General features: G+C 41.4%; 1 protein-coding gene across 1 annotated transcript in view; it reads left to right on the top strand.

Moving 5' to 3' along the window:
- PIKFYVE (phosphoinositide kinase, FYVE-type zinc finger containing) overlaps nucleotides 1-22,944 on the top strand; it is a 563,129-nt gene that overhangs the window by 28,234 nt on the left and 511,951 nt on the right. The window contains exons 2-3 of the mRNA XM_053713067.1: nucleotides 2,968-3,149; nucleotides 21,179-21,343. Of these exons, the coding sequence (XP_053569042.1) occupies nucleotides 2,978-3,149; nucleotides 21,179-21,343 (337 nt within the window). The 5' untranslated portion in view covers nucleotides 2,968-2,977. The remainder of the gene's footprint in view (nucleotides 1-2,967; nucleotides 3,150-21,178; nucleotides 21,344-22,944) is intronic.

Below are 22,944 nucleotides of genomic sequence, written 5' to 3'. Positions count from 1 at the left end.
TCTTCCTTCCGCCGACGCGGAACCACCTTCTTCACCGACGGACTACGACGAATGACGGCTCCTTTAAGGGACGTCATCCAAGATGGCGTCCCCTCAATTCCGATTGGCTGATAGAATCCTATCAGCCAATCGGAATTAAGGTAGGAAAAATCTGATTGGCTGATGGAATCAGCCAATCAGATTGAGCTCGCATTCTATTGGCTGATCGGAACAGCCAATAGAATGCGAGCTCAATCTGATTGGATGATTGGATCAGCCAATCGGATTGAACTTGAATCTGATTGGCTGATTCCATCAGCCAATCAGATTTTTCCTACCTTAATTCCGATTGGCTGATAGAATCCTATCAGCCAATCGGAATTAAGGTAGGAAAAATCTGATTGGCTGATGGAATCAGCCAATCAGATTGAGCTCGCATTCTATTGGCTGTTCCGATCAGCCAATAGAATGCAAGCTCAATCTGATTGGATGATTGGATCAGCCAATCGGATTGAACTTGAATCTGATTGGCTGATTCCATCAGCCAATCAGATTTTCCTACCTTAATTCCGATTGGCTGATAGAATCCTATCAGCCAATCGGAATTGAGGGGACGCCATCTTGGATGACGTCCCTTAAAGGAGCCGTCATTCGTCGTAGTCCGGTGAAGAAGGTGGTTCCGCGTCGGCGGAAGGATGATTCAAGACCCGGCTTGGAAGATGACTTCGCCCGGATAGAAGACCTCTTCAGCGCCTCTTTGAAGATGACATCGGCCGGATCGAAGACTTTTCTTCAGCGCCGCATGGATGATGACTTCATCGGATGGAAGATTTCTTCAGCGCCGCTTGGAGGATTAACTTCTTCCGCTCCGGATGTCCTCTTCAGTTCCATCGGTGGCTCGGCTGAGTGAAGACGACTCAAGGTAGGATGATCTTCAGGGGATTAGTGTTAGGTTTTTGTAAGGGGGGTTTGGGTTAGATTAGGGGTATGTGGGTGGTGGGTTTTAATGTTGGGGGGGGGGGGGTTGTATTTTTCTTTTACAGGCAAAAGAGCTGTTTTCTTTGGGGCATGCCCCCACAAATGGCCCTTTTAAGGGCTGGTAAGGTAAAAGAGCTTTGAAATTTATTTAATTTAGAATAGGGTAGGGCATTTTTTTATTTTGGGGGGGTTTGTTATTTTATTAGGGGGCTTAGATTAGGTGTAAGTAGCTTAAAATTGTTGTAATATTTGTAACATGTTTGTAACTTATTTTTTTATTTTTTGTAACTTAGCTTTTTTTTATTTTTTGTACTTTAGTTAGTTTATGTAATTGTATTTAATTGTAGTTATTTGTAGTTAATTTAATTAATTTAATGATAGTGTAGTATTAGGTTTAATTGTAACTTAATTAAGGATTTATTTTACAGGTAATTTTGTATTTCTTTTAGCTATGTAGTTATTAAATAGTTAATAACTATTTAATAACTATTCTAACTAGCTAAAATAAATACAAAGTTACCTGTAAAATAAATATAAATCCTAAGATAGCTATAATATAATTATTAATTATATTGTAGCTATCTTAGGGTTTATTTTAATATAGTTTATATAGGTTTAATATAGGTTGCGGCGGGTTCATGGAGCGGCGGTTTAGGGGTTAAACTATTTATTTAGTTGCGGAGAGGTGCGGGATCAGCAGGATAGGGGTTAATAATTTTATTATAGAGGGCGACGGTATAGGGGGGGCAGGATAGGGGTTACTAGGTATACTGTAGGTGGCAGCGGTGTCCGGAAACGGCGGTTTAGGGGTTAATACATTTTATAAGAGTTGCGGCAGGGTCTAGGAGCGGCGGTTTAGGGGTTAATACATTTATAAGAGTTGCGGCGGGGTCTAGGAGCGGCGGTTTAGGGGTTAGTAACTTTATTGAGTTGCGGGAGGCTCCGGGGGCGCCGGTATAGGGGGTAGAACAGTGTAGTTTAGTGTGAGTGCTTAGTGACAGGCTAGCAATAAAGCTGGGAAAAAGCCGAAGGGCAGCGAGATCGGAAGAGTGATAACTCTCACAGTCCGCTGCTCATCGCCCCGCGGCTTTTTGACAGCTTTATTTGATAACTTAGGCGTATTTTTTCAGGTCCGCGGCGGCGAAGGTAGGCGAGCTTAGGCGGGCGTATTGGGCCGGCGAAGCCAGAAAAGTAGACGGCTTGATAACTACCCCCCCTAGATGAGTATGGATACGTGTCAAGTTGAGTAAATCGATGCTCTCTGGATAAGCAGTAGTCATATAGCGAGAGAGGAGCACACTGATGTTAATCCATATAAAGACATGAACCCACACCTCATACATGAATATTCAAATTCCCTAGAGCTGTGTGAAATATAAAAATATATATATGGGACAAAAAAATGTTACAAGTGCATAGATCAAAACAGTGATATAACATACAAAAAGGAGAGCTCAAGTGGGCTACATAAGTATATAACTTCAGCTGTAGGTGCAACATTAAGAAAAGTGAAAACACATATTACTGGTAGGGGATAACAGGGAATGCTGATTGTTTAATTTTTTTTTTATAAAATTTAATTTTACATTTAAAAATGTACTAAATGGTAGGTGCGACAAGTTAATTTGTTGGTGAGGGAACACATAAGAATGGTCAAGTAACAGAATATCTAAATATGTATATGCTTAGACTGAGACAAATAGGCATTGGTACTTGTAAGTGGGTTAGTAAACATGTTGGGGGGGGGGGGGGAAGGGTGAGCAGACTAGGATTCATTTGGAGGTGAGCTAAATACCAATTTCTGAAAGACTACAATACTGAGAGGCAAGCCCTTATGCTTTATATACTGTAAGGGTGCAACTAAAGTTGAAGGCTTTCTTTGTTACTATCACATGCCTTATTGTTGGATAGAAGAAATGTTTTGTGCAGTGAATCCGGTGTGCTTTCTTATGTGTGCATGGTAAGTCCAGGTTTCATAATGTGTACCAAAGACTAGATTTTTATTTTCAGGTCTCATGAGATGGCCACAGATGACAAGGCCTCACCAACTGTGGAATCTGTTAGCGAACTGCCCAGATCTCCAAGCAGCCCATCCCACCTTACTCATTTTAAACCTCTGACACCTGATCAAGATGACCCACCATTCAAGTTTGCATACAGCTCCTTTGTAAATCTCTTTCGTTTCAGTAAAGGTAAAATCTGTAATATATTTATTGTAATCAGCTAATGTTTTTTACTTGTGTGAATTGTTCTATAAGTTTCTCTATACAGCCACCTGTATAAGAAAAAACAAAACAAAACCCATATTCAACAAGTGGCCACATACTGGATAAGTGACAATGGTTATACAGTGCTAATATCATTCTTGGAAATTCCGTTCTGCATGCATTCTCACACTGCTATTACACTTCAGTGGTTAATATTTTTCTTTTGTATTTTTTTTTTTTAAGAGTTAATTTTCAAAACACAAAGGTATAAAACATTATAGAATACAGTGCATACAAGCAGTCATGGGCTCAGTATGGACATTAGTACTTTGTACATCAATAATCACATATACATTGTGAGGTCTAGATTAAACAACCATTTATCTAAGTCATACCTGTATAAGGACAGTATGGAAATGAAGACGACATTTCCTCTCATTTTGTTATCGTCCTGAACAAAAGGCCTTTCTTGTACCTCACTTACATTTAAGAAAAATGAACTATAGCAAAATCAGGAGAATTATTACCTCACAGCAGAATGGTACAACTAAATTGACCATAATACTATAGTTACACCTGCTCCTGAGGAGATAATTATATTAGGACGACTACATTTGTATGGAGCTATACAACCTGCAGATCTTACAATGATATGAAACAAGAAGAAAAAACAAACTATATATAGAACAAAATAATCAAGCTATAATGAGTTTGGTTATGCTCTCAACCACATACAGGAGCTCAAGGGATATCACTTGATCTATAGGAGTCAAAGTGGTATCAATTATAATAAAATATCTTCTCATGTACTTAGCATAGTATTTCTTAGGACAAAACTAAGCCAGATAGGTAATTATATTCACTATAATTCCATAGAGTGAAACATGAGGGGTCAGATATCACCCTTAATGATACAATAATAATATTTAATAAAATAACCAAGACTATAAAAATGTCTACAGCAAAACACTTTAACAGGCCAGAATTAAATACAGGTCATGCAGATATTGCTCTACACAATACAATCTAGGAAACTTTTAAAGCTAAGCCTTTGTTAAGAAGCCCAAATAAAACTAAACTAAAGTCCTATATAGGCAAGAACCATACATTTACAGCACACCACATTATGAAATAACAGCACAGTATAAATGTCAATACAAATAATAACTAATATGAGCTATAGTATTAACCTATCACCTAGGAAATGTACTTTAATATTGTACAATTTGACAGCAAAGTACAGAACTAACATAAAAACACATAGTGCTAGACATAAACCTCCAGTAAATAGCCTTCATGAAGTCCAAAGCACTTTTGTACGATGCTGATGCTGTTCCTGTGTTCATAGTGTATATTGTGCAATGTCCACAATTAGTGAAAGAATGTCTCTCCAACTAGGTTTAAGTGTCATGATCATACCATTAAAAATATAAAAAGAGAGAGATGCACTCAGCTGAGACAGAACAAAAGCTAGAAAAACGTCTGTGCCTATTCATTTCTCCTGTTAAGTGTAGTCAGTCCACGGGTCATCCATTACTTATGGGATTATAACTCCTCCCTAACAGGAAGTGCAAGAGGATCACCCAAGCAGAGCTGCTATATAGCTCCTCCCCTCTACGTCATACCCAGTCATTCTCTTGCACCTAACTAAAGATAGGACGTGTGAGAGGACTGTGGTGTGTTAAACTTAGTTTTTATTTCTTCAATCAAAAGTTTGTTAATTTAAACGGCACAGGAGTGTGTTGTTTGTTCTCAGGCAGCATTAGAAGAAGAATCTACCTGAGTTTGTCTATGATCTTAGCGGTCGTAACTAAGATCCACTTGCTGTTCTCGGCCATTCTGAGGAGTGAGGTAACTTCAGAACAGGGGATAGCATGCAGGGCCCACCTGCAAGGAGGTATGTGCAGTAAATTATTTTCTAAGGAATGGAATTGACTGAGAAAATACTGCTAATACCGATGTAATGTAAGTGCAGCCTTAAATGCAGTAGTAGCGACTGGTATCAGGCTGATATGTATGTATGTATACTCTGAGGTATTTCTGGGGAATGGAATTTCACTAAGAAAATACTGTCAATATTAAAGTAATATTTGAGCCTGCACTGCAGTGAAAGCGACTAGCAGCAGGCTTATTAATAACACTTCATAATTTTCAATTTTTAAAACGTTTACTGGCATGTTAATCGTTTTTTCTGAGGTACTTGGTGATAAAAATTTATGGGCATGATTTTTACCACATGGCTGTCGTTTTTTTCTGAATAAAAACAGTTTACTGAGCTTCCCCACTGTTGTAATATGAGTGGGAGGGGCCTATTTTAGCGCTTTATTGCGCAGTAAAAATTTAGTCACAGTCTTCTTATTTCTTCCTCCATGATCCAGGACGTCTCTACAGAGCCCAGGGGTCTCCAAAACTAGTTTTGAGGGAGGTAATCAGTCACAGCAGACCTGTGACAGTGTGTTTGACTGTGATAAAAACGTTTATTATTTCAACTGTTATCCGTTTTGGGTATTAAGGGGTTAATCATCCTTTTGCTGGTGGGTGCAATCCTCTGCTAACTTTATACATTTTCTGTTAAAATTTGGTTGTTTTTAACATATTTGGTTCATTGTTAATTCAACTGTGTCACATTTTTGTTTTCTTTAAAGTACAGTAGCGTTTTTTTATATAGCTTGTAAATTTATTTAAAAGTTTTTTTCCAAGCTTGCTAGTGTTATTGCTAGTCTGTTTAAACATGTCTCACACAAATGAATCTGTTTGTTCACTATGTTTAAAGGCCAATGTGGAGCCCAATAGAAATTTGTGCACTCAATGTATAGATGTTACTTTGAATAAAAGTCAAACTTTATATGTTAAAAAAATATCACCAGACGAGGGGGAAGTTATGCCGACTAACTCTCCTCACGTGTCAGTACCTTCGCCTCCCGCTCAGGAGGTGCGTGATATTGTGGCGCCAAGTACATCAGGGCGGCCCATACAAATCACTTTGCAAGACATGGCTAATGTTATGACTGAAGTACTATCTAAATTGCCAGAATTAAGAGGTAAACGCGATCACTCTGGGGTAAGAACAGAGTGCGCTGATAATAATAGAGCCATGTCTGATACTGCGTCACAATTTGCAGAACATGAGGACGGAGAGCTTCATTCTGTGGGTGACGGATCTGATCCAAGTAAACTGGATTCAGACATTTCAAATTTTAAATTTAAGCTTGAGAACCTCCGTGTATTACTAGGGGAGGTATTAGCGGCTCTGAATGATTGTAACACGGTTGCAATTCCAGAGAAAGTATGTAGGCTGGATAAATATTTTGCGGTACCGGCGTGTACTGACATTTTTCCTATACCTAAAAGTCTTACAGAAATTGTTAACAAGGAGTGGGATAGACCCGGTGTGCCCTTTTCACCCCCTCCTATATTTAGAAAAATGTTTCCAATAGACGCCACCACACGGGACCTATGGCAGACGGTCCCTAAGGTGGAAGGAGCAGTTTCTACTCTGGCTAAGTGCACCACTATCCCGGTGGAGGATAGCTGTGCTTTTTCAGATCCAATGGATAAAAAGTTAGAGGGTTACCTTAAGAAAATGTTTGTTCAGCAAGGTTTTATATTACAACCCCTTGCATGCATCGCGCCTGTCACTGCTGCGGCGGCATTCTGGTTTGAGTCTCTGGAAGAGACCCTTAGCACAGCTCCATTGGATGAGATTATGAACAAGCTTAAAGAAACGAAAACAGTTAGGAACACCAAAAAGCAAGTGAAAAAGCAAAATTTATTTACAGTTAATTTGAACATGAGGGTTAATTAACCCCAGGGTAAGAGTGTGAAAACAGAAAACAATAAACAGAGAACAAAAACGGCTGACCGGTTTCGACGTCTACCTTAATCCTAGCCTGCTTAAAAAGTGATTGTAAATTCACAATTTAAAAACCCTTCTCTGTGTTTCCATTGGGTGTGGAGTACACACCCTTTAAGTAATTAACCAATGTCAAACATCAACTTGTTTAATTTAATTTATTCAGACACCTGTTTCCCTACTAGCTCACTGTTAATAGGTGTGGCGATTTTGGATTAGCTAGCTTGAAGTTGTGAACTTTCAAATGCTCAAATCATCCAAACTGCATAAAAGTGCTCCTCGTCACATCTATTTAACCAGAAAGTATGGTGTTCATAATAAGACATTATGCTTATATAACCAAAGTTTGCATTTTAGTAGTCTCATTTGTACATTTTCGTATTCCTATGTATTGAACGCTCTAAGTTCCCTTGCGTTGATTTTATCTACCTCATCTTGTTAAAAGGAAAGAAAGAAATGATACCTGGGACCGCCAGGGTCCGAAACTGCCCTCTGACTGTTGTGTATGTAACCTCATGACCTGGGATGCGATTACGGTTCTTAGATTCCGTGTATGTTTGTTTGTATGCTAGAGTGACGTGTGGTACACACCTCTATTTTGACCCTATGGGCTTTCGTTCCCCTCAGCTGCCGAAGCTAGACTACGCCTCTATCTCGAGTGATGTACGCTTTGGGGGTGTGTTGAGTACCTTTTATTAAGTGTTGATCGGATTTACTGGAGGGATTACTCTAACTAAATACCCTCCCTTGATAATAGGAACGTTATTCCTAGTGGGTGTGTCAAAATGATCTGGATCTAGACCCTCGTTATACTTCCCATGCTGGGTATACCAAACCGTATATACTGCAAGTTTCTTAGCTGCGGGCGATCCGGACTCGTCATAATGTTTTGTGTGAACATTGATTTCAGTCCATCTAGATACATGTATGAATTTAGATTAGTGAATGGATTGTATACGTGTACTCTGTTGCTAGACTACTTGTTGACATGTTATAAACCACTGTGCTGGCACTTTAACCCTGAATAAACTCCATATACTGAATTACTATAGTAAACGCACCTTCTCTATATTCATAACAAGTGTACGATTTGGAGGGGGGGTTGGGGGGTTGTGGGTCTGGGGGGACTTGGGTAATGGGGAAGTGGGGAGTTTGGGGGGGGGAAGAGGGGGAGGGGGAAGGGAAATAAAGGTAAGGAGGATGCGGGAAATTGAACAGTTTAGTATGGGCCTAAGGGGTGGGAAGCTACAGCTACCAAAAGTTAATTAAATCAAACTCTGAATTTAGACCCTCTGGAAACCTGGTTCTCAACCGAAAAATCCAGAAGGCTTCCCTTTCACCCAGTTTACGGGTTCTATCGAGCCCTTTGTTTTGTACTGGTACCCTCTCAATGATGGTCCACGAGAAGTACCTGGGATCTTTTTGGTGTAACCCCGAAAAGTGATTGATCAGAGGCGTAGTTAGCTCCCCTGCTCTTATATCAGCCAGATGTTCCTTTATTCTAACTCGCGCCTCTCTGGTCGTGAGACCTACATATTGGAGGGCACAATGTGTGCATGAAATTAGATACACCACGAAGTTTGACCGGCAATTTAAGCACAGTCTCTTCTGGAAGGTTTCACCCGTTACCAGGGACCTAAATGTGTTTCCCACTACCACTCTCTCACATGCTTTACATGAAAGATAGTTGCACCTATAGGTACCATTGAGTCTTAACCAGGTCGAGCCACTGGTTTCTTCCTGTCTCAGTTTAGTGGGGGCTATTATGTTGCCTATCGTACGATTCCTTTTGTAAGCGAATCGTATGCCCTCATTCACTATATCTTTCAAAGCATCATCAGCCAAGAGAAGTTGATAGTTGTTTTTGATTATCTGGCATATCTGGTGGTACTGCCGTGAGTAATCTGTTGTAAATTGAATTCTACTACCTTCATTTAGTTGTTCCCACCAGTTCTTATCTTTTCTCCTGTTCCTATTTTTGTTCTCCGGCTTTCTTTTAGATTGTTCTAGTAACCGGGCCCTGTCCAATCTACTGACTAGATCTCTTTCTCTTGTGACTATCGACTTACAGTACCCTCTTTCCAGCAACCTAGTTTCGAGTTCATCTGCTTGTTTTTCATATGTGTGTTGGCTGGTGCAGTTTCTTCTCAAACGGATGAACTGCCCCCTCGCTACCCCTTTAAAAACTCTCCTTGGGTGGCAGCTTGTTGCATGGAGGAGTGAGTTACCTGAAATCGGTTTCCGATAGGTTTCAGTCATGATTTTTTGTCCTGTCTGAACCTTCAGTGTAATGTCAAGGAAGTTGACCGTATGTTCCTGAACCTCTGAAGTGAAGCTGATCCCTACCGTATTCTGGTTTAAATTCTTAATAAAGTCATCTAGATCCTCTCTCGAACCCTCCCAGATAAACAACAGATCGTCTATGAACCGTTTGTACCACACTATCTCCTGCCTGAAGGGGTTCAGCTCTCCAAAGACGTGGGAGAGCTCCCACCAACCCATGAATAGGTTGGCGTAGGAGGGGGCAAACTTGGCCCCCATTGCCGTCCCACGCTTCTGGAGAAAGAACTCCCCCTCAAACAGGAAATAGTTGTGGGTAAGAAGAAACTTGGTTATTCTTATAACATACTTAATAAATGCCTGATTCCCTGTATACCATCTGGAGAGAAAGAATTCTAAAGCCTCCAATCCCTTCTCATGAGGTATAGTTGAATAAAGAGACTTGACATCAACAGTTAACCAATGATAATTGCTTTGCCAAGTTACTTCAGTGAGTAAATTGAGGACATGTTTTGTATCAGCTAAAAAGCTCCAAAGTGTATTTACCATTGGCTGCAGAATGTCATCCAGCCATTCTGAAAGATGTTCAGTGAGTGAGCCAATCCCGCTGACAATCGGTCTCCCCTGGACGTTATTAGTAGACTTATGTACTTTCGGTAGGTGATTAAACACCGGTATAGCGGGATTCTGTACCAGTAGATATGTTTTGGTATCCTGGTCAATAAAGCCCAGTTCTACCCCATCATCCACCAGGGAGACCAATTGTCGCTGGAATTACCTGGTGGGATCCTGTTGTAGTATTTCATAATCTGTTTCTGTTCTCAGCTGTCTCCAAGCTTCTTGAACAAATTTGATTCTATCCTGAACCACAATGGCCCCGCCCTTATCAGCAGATCTTATTACCAAACTACTATTGTTTTTTAGGCTATCTAGAGCCTCCTTCTGTCTACGTGTTATATTGGATTCCTGACCCCTTTGTGTAGTGTATTGGAGCTTTACTAGATCATTTTCCACTCTTTTTTGGAATTTCTCCAAAAGGGGGCCCCTACTTTGTAGTGGATAAAATAAAGATTTGCTCTTTAATTTTGGAGTCCTTAGACTCCTGACCTCTTCCTCTTCTATTCCCCCTTGGAGAGATTCCAAGACCCTGACATCACATAGTTCCTGAAAATTCATGGCTGCACTACAACCTGCACACTCTATCTCATTATCTGTGGAACGTGGACTCTCATCTGATTCGTGGAGCTCCCTTGTTTCTAGCTTAAAATGCTTCTTTAGAGTCATATTGCGTATCATCTTGTTGACATCCAAAAGAATCTTGAATAGGTTAAAGTCCATAGTTGGTACAAAGGTTAGACCTAAGCTCAAAACTTCCAATTCAAATTTATTTAATGCATAACTTGACAAATTAATAACATTTAGTCCCTGTAGTTTCCCCTCTTTCGTCCTCTTCTTTGGGGGTATCTTCTTTGTTCCCTCGGTGGTTGGTAATGCTCTAGAGTATCTCTTCCCCCCCCTTCTGATGTTCTTGGGGGTACCTGAAAAACCTGCTCGATCTGTGATCTTTCAGTATCTCCTGAGGGCCCTTGGCTTATTCTCTGTTGTATCGGTTCCTCACTGTAATGAGCCTTGCCCCTTATTCTTCAGGATCGGGGGTAGCCAATTTGATCCCTCTTTCGGTCTGACTGTGGCTTCCTGTGGTGCTAAATCTTCTCCTGAAGATGATCCTTCATTCCAGGATTCTCCCTCACTCTCTTGGAAATTAACTCGTCTGTCCCTGTTTCCCCTTGATCTGAAGCCCCTTCTTCCTCTGTTGTGAAACGGGGTTTGTCTGTTTTGTTCCCTTCTGAGGGCAAAACGATCCCTCCTGTTCCAGACGTAAACCCTATTCTGGTTATAATCTTGTAAATCTCGTAGATATTTTGTGCGTTTTGCTTCTAATAATGCAGATTTGGCTTCTGCCAACACTTTTTGCAAAGTGGCATCAAATTTCAAGAAGCTTGGTTCCTCGCTTCTCTTGTTGAGTTCGTCCTGTAATTCTTTAATTTTAGTGCCAAGATCCTCTATGACTTATACCTTGAATTCACAAATCAATTTCATTAAATTAAATGAACACTGTGTTAGATGATCGTTCCACCTTTCTATGAATGATTTGTCATCTGTGATAAAGGTGGGAAATTTGTTTAGTCTCAAACCTCTAGGTACCAGGCCTAGCTCCAGATATTTATTTAGTGTGTTCTCATCCCATTTTAATTGATCTTCCTTTATGAGGAGGAATTCTACTTCCTCAAAAAGATTAATCAAACTGTAATTTGTTTTATTAAGCGAAAAGATTTGATTGCAGTCCCAGGCTGCTGTTTCTCTCTCTTCAGCTGTACGTAGGGAAAACAAAATTGGTGTCCTTGACATAGCACTCTCCCCCTGCATACCCTTTACTGAGGAGTAATTGGCAAAAATTGTGTGTACACACGTACCCCACCCTGAGCTCGGCCAAAGCTCTAGCTAATGCTCAAAACAGTCAGAGAAAAGAAGGGGTGCTGTGGTTGGGTGTGTACGTGGTGTAAACTTTCATATGTGAATTTAATGATGAATCACAATACATAACCAGCCTGGTTATACAGACAAGAGTTCATGGTCATGCTATGTCCATGGGTCCACCCCAATGTCCCCTGACAATAGCAAGATAGAAATAAAGATGTCTTCAATATATGTATAGAACTCTCCAATGCAGTTCAAATGGTATCACATATGTATATATCATAAACAGACTCACCACAGTCCTGTTTCAGGTTGATCTGTCTCATGTGTCCTTGCGGTGCTGTTGATAATGTTGTGATACTCCTCTTTGCTGCTGGTGAGTGTCCAAGCAGGGAAATGCCAAACCTCCGCAATAGGGGATTTAAAAAGTGTTTTCAACTCGCTGTGTGTGCTCACAATGGCCACAAAACCTCTCAAACGAAAACAGTTAGGAGCACCAAAAAGCAAGTGAAAAAGCAAAATTTATTTACAGTTAATTTGAACATGAGGGTTAACCCCAGGGTAAGGGTGTGAAAACAGAAAACAATAAACAGAGAACAAAAACGGCTGACCGGTTTCGGCGTCTGCCTTAATCCTAGCCTGCTTAAAAAGTGATTGTAAATTCACAATTTAAAAACCCTTCTCTGTGTTTCCATTGGGTGTGGAGTACACACCCTTTAAGTAATTAACCAATGTCAAACATCAACTTGTTTAATTTAATTTATTCAGACACCTGTTTCCCTACTAGCTCACTGTTAATAGGTGTGGCGATTTTGGATTAGCTAGCTTGAAGTCTTTTATTTTGTTGTGAACTTTCAAATGCTATCATCCAAACTGCATAAAAGTGCTCCTCGTCACATCTATTTAACCAGAAAGTATGGTGTTCATAATAAGACATTATGCTTATATAACCAAAGTTTGCATTTTAGTAGTCTCATTTGTACATTTTCGTATTCCTATGTATTGAACGCTCTAAGTTCCCTTGCGTTGATTTTATCTACCTCATCTTGTTAAAAGGAAAGAAAGAAATGATACCTGGGACCGCCAGGGTCCGAAACTGCCCTCTGACTGTTGTGTATGTAACCTCATGACCTGGGATGCGATTACGGTTCTTAGATTCCGTGTATGTTTGTTTGTATGCTAGAGTGACGTGTGGTACACACTTCTATTTTTACCCTATGGGCTTTCGTTCCCCTCAGCTGCCGAAGCTAGACTACGCCTCTATCTCGAGTGATGTACGCTTTGGGGGTGTGTTGAGTACCTTTTTATTAAGTGTTGATCGGATTTACTGGAGGGATTACTCTAACTAAATACCCTCCCTTGATAATAGGAACGTTATTCCTAGTGGGTGTGTCAAAATGATCTGGATCTAGACCCTCGTTATACTTCCCATGCTGGGTATACCAAACCGTATATACTGCAAGTTTCTTAGCTGCGGGCGATCCGGACTCGTCATAATGTTTTGTGTGAACATTGATTTCAGTCCATCTAGATACATGTATGAATTTAGATTAGTGAATGGATTGTATACGTGTACTCTGTTGCTAGACTACTTGTTGACATGTTATAAACCACTGTGCTGGCACTTTAACCCTGAATAAACTCCATATACTGAATTACTATAGTAAACGCACCTTCTCTATATTCATAACAAGTGTACGATTTGGAGGGGGGGGGGTTGGGGGGTTGGGGGTCTGGGGGGACTTGGGTAATGGGGAAGTGGGGAGTTTGGGGGGGGGAAAGAGGGGGAGGGGGAAGGGAAATAAAGGTAAGGAGGATGCGGGAAATTGAACAGTTTAGTATGGGCCTAAGGGGTGGGAAGCTACAGCTACCAAAAGTTAATTAAATCAAACTCTGAATTTAGACCCTCTGGAAACCTGGTTCTCAACCGAAAAATCTAGAAGGCTTCCCTTTCACCCAGTTTACGGGTTCTATCGAGCCCTTTGTTTTGTACTGGTACCCTCTCAATGATGGTCCACGAGAAGTACCTGGGATCTTTTTGGTGTAACCCCGAAAAGTGATTGATCAGAGGCGTAGTTAGCTCCCCTGCTCTTGTATCAGCCAGATGTTCCTTTATTCTAACTCGCGCCTCTCTGGTCATGAGACCTACATATTGGAGGGCACAATGTGTGCATGAAATTGGATACACCACGAAGTTTGACCGGCAATTTAAGCACAGTCTCTTCTGGAAGGTTTCACCCGTTACCAGGGACCTAAATGTGTCTCCCACTACCACTCTCTCACATGCTTTACATGAAAGATAGTTGCACCTATAGGTACCATTGAGTCTTAACCAGGTCGAGCCACTGGTTTCTTCCTGTCTCAGTTTAGTGGGGGCTATTATGTTGCCTATCGTACGATTCCTTTTGTAAGCGAATCGTATGCCCTCATTCACTATATCTTTCAAAGCATCATCAGCCAAGAGAAGTTGATAGTTGTTTTTGATTATCTGGCATATCTGGTGGTACTGCCGTGAGTAATCTGTTGTAAATTGAATTCTACTACCTTCATTTAGTTGTTCCCACCAGTTCTTATCTTTTCTCCTGTTCCTATTTTTGTTCTCCGGCTTTCTTTTAGATTGTTCTAGTAACCGGGCCCTGTCCAATCTACTGACTAGATCTCTTTTCCCTTAAGCTAGCTAATTCATTTATTTCTGATGCCGTAGTACACTTAACCAAACTTACGGCTAAGAACTCCGGATTCGCCATTCAAGCGCGTAGAGCGCTGTGGCTTAAATCCTGGTCAGCTGATGTGACTTCTAAATCTAAATTGCTTAATATTCCTTTCAAAGGGCAGACATTATTCGGGCCCGGCTTGAAAGAAATTATCGCTGACATTACTGGAGTTAAGGGCCATGCCCTGCCTCAAGACAGGGCCAAACCAAAGGCTAAACAGTCTAATTTTCGTGCCTTTCGTAACTTCAAGGCAGGAGCAGCATCAACTTCCTCGGCTCCAAGACAGGAAGGAACTGTTGCTCGCTACAGACAGGGCTGGAAACCTAACCAGTCCTGGAACAAGGGCAAGCAGGCCAGAAAACCTGCTGCTGCCCCTAAGACAGCATGAAGTGAGGGCCCCCGATCCGGAAACGGATCTAGTGGGGGGCAGACTTTCTCTCTTCGCCCAGGCTTGGGCAAGAGATGTCCAGGATCCCTGGGCGTTGGAGATCATATCTCAGGGATATCTTCTGGACTTCAAAGCTTCTCCTCCACAAGGGAGATTTCATCTTTCAAGGTTATCAGCAAACCAGATAAAGAAAGGGGCGTTTCTACGCTGTGTACAAGACCTCTTACTAATGGGAGTGATCCACCCAGTTCCGCGATCGGAACACGGGCAAGGATTCTAATCAAATCTGTTTGTGGTTCCCAAAAAAGAGGGAACCTTCAGACCAATCTTGGACTTAAAGATCCTAAACAAATTCCTAAGAGTTCCATCGTTCAAAATGGAAACTATTCGAACCATCTTACCCATGATCCAAGAGGGTCAGTACATGACCACAGTGGATTTAAATGATGCCTACCTTCACATACCGATTCACAAGGATCATTACCGGTATCTAAGATTTGCCTTCCTAAAAAGGCATTACCAGTTTGTAGCTCTTCCCTTCGGGTTAGCTACGGCTCCAAGAATCTTTACAAAGGTTCTGGGCTCTCTTCTGGCGGTACTAAGACCGCGTGGCATAGCGGTAGCTCCGTACCTAGACGACATTCTGATACAAGCGTCAAGTTTCCAAACGGCCAAGTCTCATACAGAGTTAGTTCTGGCATTTCTAAGGTCGCATGGGTGGAAGGTGAACGTAGAAAAGAGTTCTCTATTGCCACTCACAAGAGTTCCCTTTCTAGGGACTCTTATAGATTCTGTAGAAATGAAAATTTACCTGACGGAGGACAGGTTATCAAAACTTCTAAATGCTTGCCGTGTCCTTCATTCCATTCAACACCCGTCAGTGGCTCAGTGCATGGAGGTAATCGGCTTAATGGTAGCGGCAATGGACATAGTACCATTTGCGCGCCTGCATCTCAGACCGCTGCAATTGTGCATGCTAAGTCAGTGGAATGGGGATTACTCAGATTTGTCCCCTCTGCTAAATCTGGATCAAGAGACCAGAGATTCTCTTCTATGGTGGCTTTCTCGGCCACATCTGTCCAAGGAGATGCCCTTCATCAGGCCAGATTGGACGATTGTAACAACGGACGCCAGCCTTCTAGGTTGGGGCACAGTCTGGAATTCCCTGAAGGCTCAGGGATCATGGACTCAGGAAGAGAGAGTCCTTCCAATAAACATTCTGGAATTAAGAGCAATTTTCAATGCTCTTCTGGCTTGGCCTAAGTTAGCAACTCTGAGGTTCATCAGGTTTCAGTCGGACAACATCACGACTGTGGCTTACATCAACCATCAAGGAGGAACAAGGAGTTCCCTAGCAATGATGGAAGTCTCAAAGATAATTCGCTGGGCAGAGTCTCACTCTTGCCACCTGTCAGCGATCCACATCCCAGGCGTGGAGAACTGGGAGGCGGATTTTCTAAGTCGCCAGACCTTTCATCCGGGGGAGTGGGAACTTCATCCGGAGGTGTTTGTCCAACTGCTTCATCATTGGGGCAAACCAGATCTGGATCTCATGGCGTCTCGCCAGAACGCCAAGCTTCCTTGTTACGGATCCAGGTCCAGGGACCCGGGAGCGGTACTGATAGATGCTCTGACAGCACCTTGGGTCTTCAACATGGCTTATGTGTTTCCACCTTTCCCGATGCTTCCTCGATTGATTGCCAGGATCAAACAGGAGAGAGCATCGGTGATTCTAATAGCGCCTGCGTGGCCACGCAGGACCTGGTATGCAGATCTAGTGGACATGTCGTCCTGTCCACCATGGTCTCTGCCTCTGAGACAGGACCTTCTGATTCAGGGTCCTTTCAAACATCCAAATCTAATTTCTCTGAGGCTGACTGCTTGGAGATTGAACGCTTGATTCTATCAAAGCGTGGATTCTCGGAGTCAGTGATTGATACCTTAATACAGGCTAGGAAACCTGTTACCAGGAAAATTTACCATAAAATATGGCGTAAATACTTATATTGGTGCGAATCCAAGAGTTACTCATGGAATAAGGTTAGGATTCCTAGGATATTGTCTTTTCTACAAGAAGGTTTAGAAAAGGGTTTATCTGCTAGTTCGTTAAAGGGACAGATTTCAGCTCTGTCTATCCTTTTACACAAACGACTGGCAGAAGTTCCAGACGTTCAGGCTTTTTGTCAGGCTTTGACTAGGATTAAGTCTGTGTTTAAGACTGTTGCTCCGCCGTGGAGCTTAAACTTAGTTCTTAACGTTCTGCAAGGTGTTCCGTTTGAACCCCTTCATTCCATCGATATCAAGCTGTTATCTTGGAAAGTTCTGTTTTTAATGGCTATTTCCTCGGCTCGAAGAGTCTCTGAGTTATCGGCCTTACATTGTGATTCTCCTTATCTGATTTTTCATTCAGACAAGGTAGTTCTGCGTACTAAACCTGGGTTCTTACCTAAGGTAGTCACTAACAAGAATATCAATCAAGAGATTGTTGTTCCATCATTGTGCCCTAACCCTTCTTCAAAGAAGGAACGACTTTTGCACAATCTGGACGTCGTCCGTGCCCTGAAATTTTATTTGCAGGCAACTAAAGATTTTCGTCAAACTTCTTCCCTGTTTGTCGTTTATTCTGGACAGAGGAGAGGTCAAAGAGCTTCGGCTACCTCTCTCTCTTTTTGGCTTCGTAGCATAATACGTTTAGCCTATGAGACTGCTGGACAGCAGCCTCCTGAAAGGATTACAGCTCATTCTACTAGAGCTGTGGCTTCCACTTGGGCCTTTAAGAATGAGGCCTCTGTTGAACAGATTTGCAAGGCTGCAACTTTGTTTTCACTTCACACTTTTTCAAAATTTTACAAATTTGACACTTTTGCTTCTTCGGAGGCTGTTTTTGACCGTGGACTGACTACACTTAACAGGAGAAAATATAATTTATGCTTACCTGATAAATTCATTTCTCCTGTAGTGTAGTCAGTCCACGGCCCGCCCTGTTTTTTACGGCAGGTCTAAATTTTAATTAAACTCCAGTCACCACTGCACCCTATAGTTTCTCCTTTCTCGTATGGTTTCGGTCGAATGACTGGATATGATGTAGAGGGGAGGAGCTATATAGCAGCTCTGCTTGGGTGATCCTCTTGCACTTCCTGTTAGGGAGGAGTTATAATCCCATAAGTAATGGATGACCCGTGGACTGACTACACTAAAGGAGAAATGAATTTATCAGGTAAGCATAAATTATATTTTTCAGTGCCACTCAGGGTGCATGCTCTTTTAGCACACTATGCCCCTTCACAGAGAAAAAATATCCTGTGGCATATCAGTCTGACCCTGTCCAATGACAGTCCAGCACCGAAATACCAGGCAATTCTTCTCTGAACAATAGAAACAACAACCCCAGATGATCGTTTTGGCCTTCTGTGGGCCTCGTCAGTGAGGTGCAGTCGCATCTCTCTAAGGGCATGTGTTCAAGGAATCCATGTCTGGTTTCCCCTTTTACTCTTAGGGAGACCCAAGAGCAATTTGCTTAAATATAAAAAGAGAGAGAGATGCACTCAGCTGAGACAGAACAAAAGCTATAAAAACTTCTGTGCCTGTTAATTTTCAGTGCCACTCAGGGAGCATACTCTTTTAGCACACTATGCCCCTTCACAGAGAAAAAATATCCTGTGGCATATCAGTCTGACCCTGCCCAATGACAGTCCAGCACCGAAATACCAGGCAATTCTTCTCTGAACAAGAGAAACAACAACCCCAGACGATCGTTTCGGCCTTCTGTGGGCCTCGTCAGTGAGGTACTGTCGCATTTCTCTAAGGGCATGTGTGCAAGGAGTCCACGTATGGTTTCCCCTTTTACTCTTAGGGAGACCCAAGAGCAATTTGCATAAATATAAAAAGAGAGAGAGATGCACTCAGCTGAGACAGAACAAAAGCTATAAAAACTTCTGTGCCTGTTCATTTTCAGTGCCACTCAGGGTGCATACTCTTAGCACACTATGCCCCTTCACAGAGAAAAAATAGAGAGACGCACTCACTGAGACAGAACAATAGCTAGAAAAACTTCCGTGCTTGTCCACAAGGCCAGTGCCATTCAGGGTGCAGTCTCTTTTTGCACACTATGCCTTTTCACAGAGAAAAAATATCCTGTAGCATATCAGTCTGTTCCTGCCCAAAGACAGTCCAGCACCGAAATACCAGGCAATTATTCTCTGAACAAGAGAAACAACAACCCCAGACGATTGTTTCGGCCTTCTGTGGGCCTCGTCAGTGAGGTGCAGTCACATCTCTCTCTAAGGGCATGTGTGCAAGGTTCCACGTCTGGTTTCCCCTTTTACTCTTAGGGAGACCCAAGAGCAATTTGCATAAATATAAAAAGAGAGAGAGATGCACTCAGCTGAGACAGAACAAAAGCTAGAAAAACTCCTGTGCCTGTTCATTCTCCTTGCACACATGCCCTAGAGATATGCAACTGCACCTCACTGACGAGGCCCAAGAGAGGCCGAAACGTAGGTCTGGGGTTTGTTGTATGTCTTGTTCAGAGAAGAATTGCCTGGTATTTCGGTGCTGGACTGTCTTTGGGCAGGAACAGACTGATATGCTACAGGATATTTTTTCTCTGTGAAAAGGCATAGTGTGCAAAAAGAGACTGCACCCTGAATGGCACTGGCCTTGTGAACAAGCACGGAAGTTTTTCTAGCTATTGTTCTGTCTCAGTGAGTGCGTCTCTCTATTTTCTTGATTTCATACCATTAAAAAAACATGAAGTTATAGACCTCAAACCCTGCAGGAACTGAATAAACTGTGACAACACCTCAGAAGTCCCACAATACAAGCATACACTTATCCCACACCAGTTCTTTTAAAATAACCTGTCCTCTTGTGTAAAAGCAAAGATGGTGTACCACACCTGGCGGGTCTTTTATCAAGGTCCATAAGACTCCATCACCGCACTCCCAGGCAGGACAGTCTCTCACCTTCTCCTCTGAACCAGACATGAATGTAGACTTCAAGGGCAGCAAGGTGGGTGTTCGCGTTGAGGTTGGGCATAGATTGACATGCACACCTACAACCTCTTCTTCATCCATATTATGCACTGAACTATGTGTCAAAATGACTCCCGGCTGTCTTGATACAATGAGCTTATTTATTCTCGCACAAAATTTATTTTTTAATCCTTCAATAGGATCTGAAGAGTAGTACATATCTCCTGCTTATCTAATAGCAGAATTTTCAAACTGATATAACAGTAACATTGCAGTACTCCATAACTGAGTTGCTTGGTGGGGGGCGGAGTGCAGCAGCCCAGTGCACACGATCTACCACACACACAGAATGAACTTCCAGAGAGGTTATACTGCCAGGCGCTCATAAGTAGTAAGATAACTCCCAAGTCTGTAGTAGTCCGCTACATGGCTTTCCTGATGAGCATAGGCAAGGCTTGCAATCTGAATATCTGCTCCTTGATGCTGCCAAAACTCTGTAGATTAGGTCTGCTTACGTTTGAGTAAATTAGACTATGCTACGTATACATAACTGTATGAAATAAATAACTCAAAAATCTAATTTAAAGCCGTGAGCTTTACTAACATGTTTCCTGCCATTTCAATAGTTTTCTCCCCCCACGTCAGTGGTTAATATTTATTTAGCAAGCGTTTTGTCTGGTGCATGCTACCATTATTCATGTCTGATAGTGTGGATCCCAAAAGCCTTTAAAAGCACGTCACTTTTTTCTCAGGTAATGGATTTCTGTTTTTCTATGTTTCATTTTAATTATAAGATTTAACACATACAAATATACACCCTTGACCTTCCCACCTCCCTTTGTCATATACTTTATACTTCTACTCCTTTCCCAACATCTTAATTTTTTTTTCTTATTAACCCTTTGTTCCCCATATATTAAGAGCAATACTTAACAACAACATATAATATGCATTACAAGTGCTCTAGTTCCTCTTTGCGCTTTCCGTGCTCTATATAAGTACAATAACTTGTAATGCCAGATCAAGTGTCATTGATTCTGTGGGACTAGGTGCTCAGAAACACACACCCGTTCACTCAACTGCACTCTACTTGTAATCTATCCATTTGTGTTCTTGATTGGTGATAATAAAATCTAACATTTCTTGTCAGTATTTTCTCCAACCATAATCCTTTAACATTGTATTTTGTTTTTGTTGCAATATTAAATGAAAGAGTTGTGACCCTTATATATGGAGCCAATTCCTAACATTAGTTGCTTTTATATTGAATTAGTAATTCAGTATATACTGAATATGACTTCGTTATTTGTTTCACATTATTTTTTTAGATGAAGTCAGACCTGCTTCGTCCACGGATAGAGCAGATTCTGGAACCAGTGACCCACCACTGAGAAACACGTGGTCAAGCCCACATCATTCACCCAGTTCACAATCTGTCAGGTCCCCAGTAATCTACAAGAGGCAGCCTGAGAGAAGATCTTCCATTGCTTCAGGTATGAAAAGCTTGTCCACATTAGACTAAACTAAGTACCTTTAACTGATTAGGTTGCTTAACATATTTTTTGTAGACATGGGCATTCTGCAGCTTTGTTAGCTGTCAAATGCGAAAGTAGGTGGCCCCTCATTGACTTTGTCTCTTTCTTTCATGTAATTGGCAAGAGTCCATGAGCTAGTGACGTATGGGATATACAATCCTACCAGGAGGGGCAAAGTTTCCCAAACCTCAAAATGCCTATAAATACACCCCTCACCACACCCACAATTCAGTTTTGCAAACTTTGCCTCCTATGGAGGTGGTGAAGTAAGTTTGTGCTAGATTTCTACGTTGATATGCGCTTCTCAGCAGGCTGAAGAATGCTTCCTCTCAGAGTGCAGTGAATGACAGAGGGATGTGAAGGGAGTATTACCTATTGAATGCAATGGTCATCCTAACGGGGATCTATTTCATAGGTTCTCTGTTATCGGTTGTAGAGATGCATCTCCTACCTCCCTTTTCAGATCGACGATATACTCTTATAATACCATTACCTCTGCTGATTCTCGTTTCAGCACTGGTTTGGCTATCTACTTTATGTAGATGAGTGTCTTTTGGTAAGTATGTTTTCCTTTATTTAAGACACTCTTAGCTATGGTTTGGCACTTTAAATGTAAAGCTCTATATATAATGTTTGTACTTATATTTGCCATGATTCAGGTTTATCAGTATATTTCCTTTTTTACAGACTGTCAGTTTCATTTTGGGAAATGCACATATTAAAAAAAAAAAAAAAAAAAAAAAAAAATTCTTACCTGAAATTTTTCCAAATTGACTTTTTTTCCAAATTGCGGGCTGTTAGGCTCGCGGGTGCGCAAAATGCTATAATTTATTGCGTCCTTTTTGGCACGAGACTTTTTTGGCGTGAGAATTCTGTTTTTTGACGTATTTTCGTCATTTCTGGCGTCTAACTTGGCGGCGAAAATTTTCACGTAGTTGCGTCATTTATGACGCTCGTGTTTGTTGCAGACGTTTTTGGCGTCAAAAAATATTTTGTCAGTTGTGGGTGTCATACTTGGCGCCAGACTTTTGACATAGTCTCCATGTATTTTTGCTTCTGGTTTCCAGAGGCTTATTCTGTTTGCATTTTTTCCCATTCCTGAAACTGTCATATAAGGAAATTGATAATTTTGCTTTATATGTTCTTTTTTCTATTACATATTGCAAGATGTCACAATCTGTATCAGAATCTACTTCTGGAATGCTGCTGCCTGATGTCGGTTCTACCAAAGCTAAGTGCATTTGTTGTAAACTTGTGGTAACTGTTCCTCCGGCTGTAGTTTGTGTTAGTTGTCATGATAAACTTTCAAACGCAGACAATATTTCCATTAGTAATAATCCATTACCTGTTGTTGTTCCTTCCACATCTAATGTTCAGGATATTCCTGTTAATGTGAGAGAATTTGTTTCTAATTCTATTCAGAAGGCCCTGTCTGTTATACCACCTTCTAATAAACGTAAAAGGTCTTTTAAAACTTCTCATAAATTCGATGAATTTTTAAATGACCGACAGCATTCTGATTTATCTATCTCTGATGAGGATCTATCTGGTTCAGAAGA

The sequence above is a fragment of the Bombina bombina genome, chromosome 1 (assembly GCF_027579735.1).
Source record: "Bombina bombina isolate aBomBom1 chromosome 1, aBomBom1.pri, whole genome shotgun sequence".
Lineage (NCBI taxonomy): Eukaryota > Metazoa > Chordata > Amphibia > Anura > Bombinatoridae > Bombina > Bombina bombina.
This window is presented reverse-complemented; position numbering and strand designations above follow the sequence as displayed.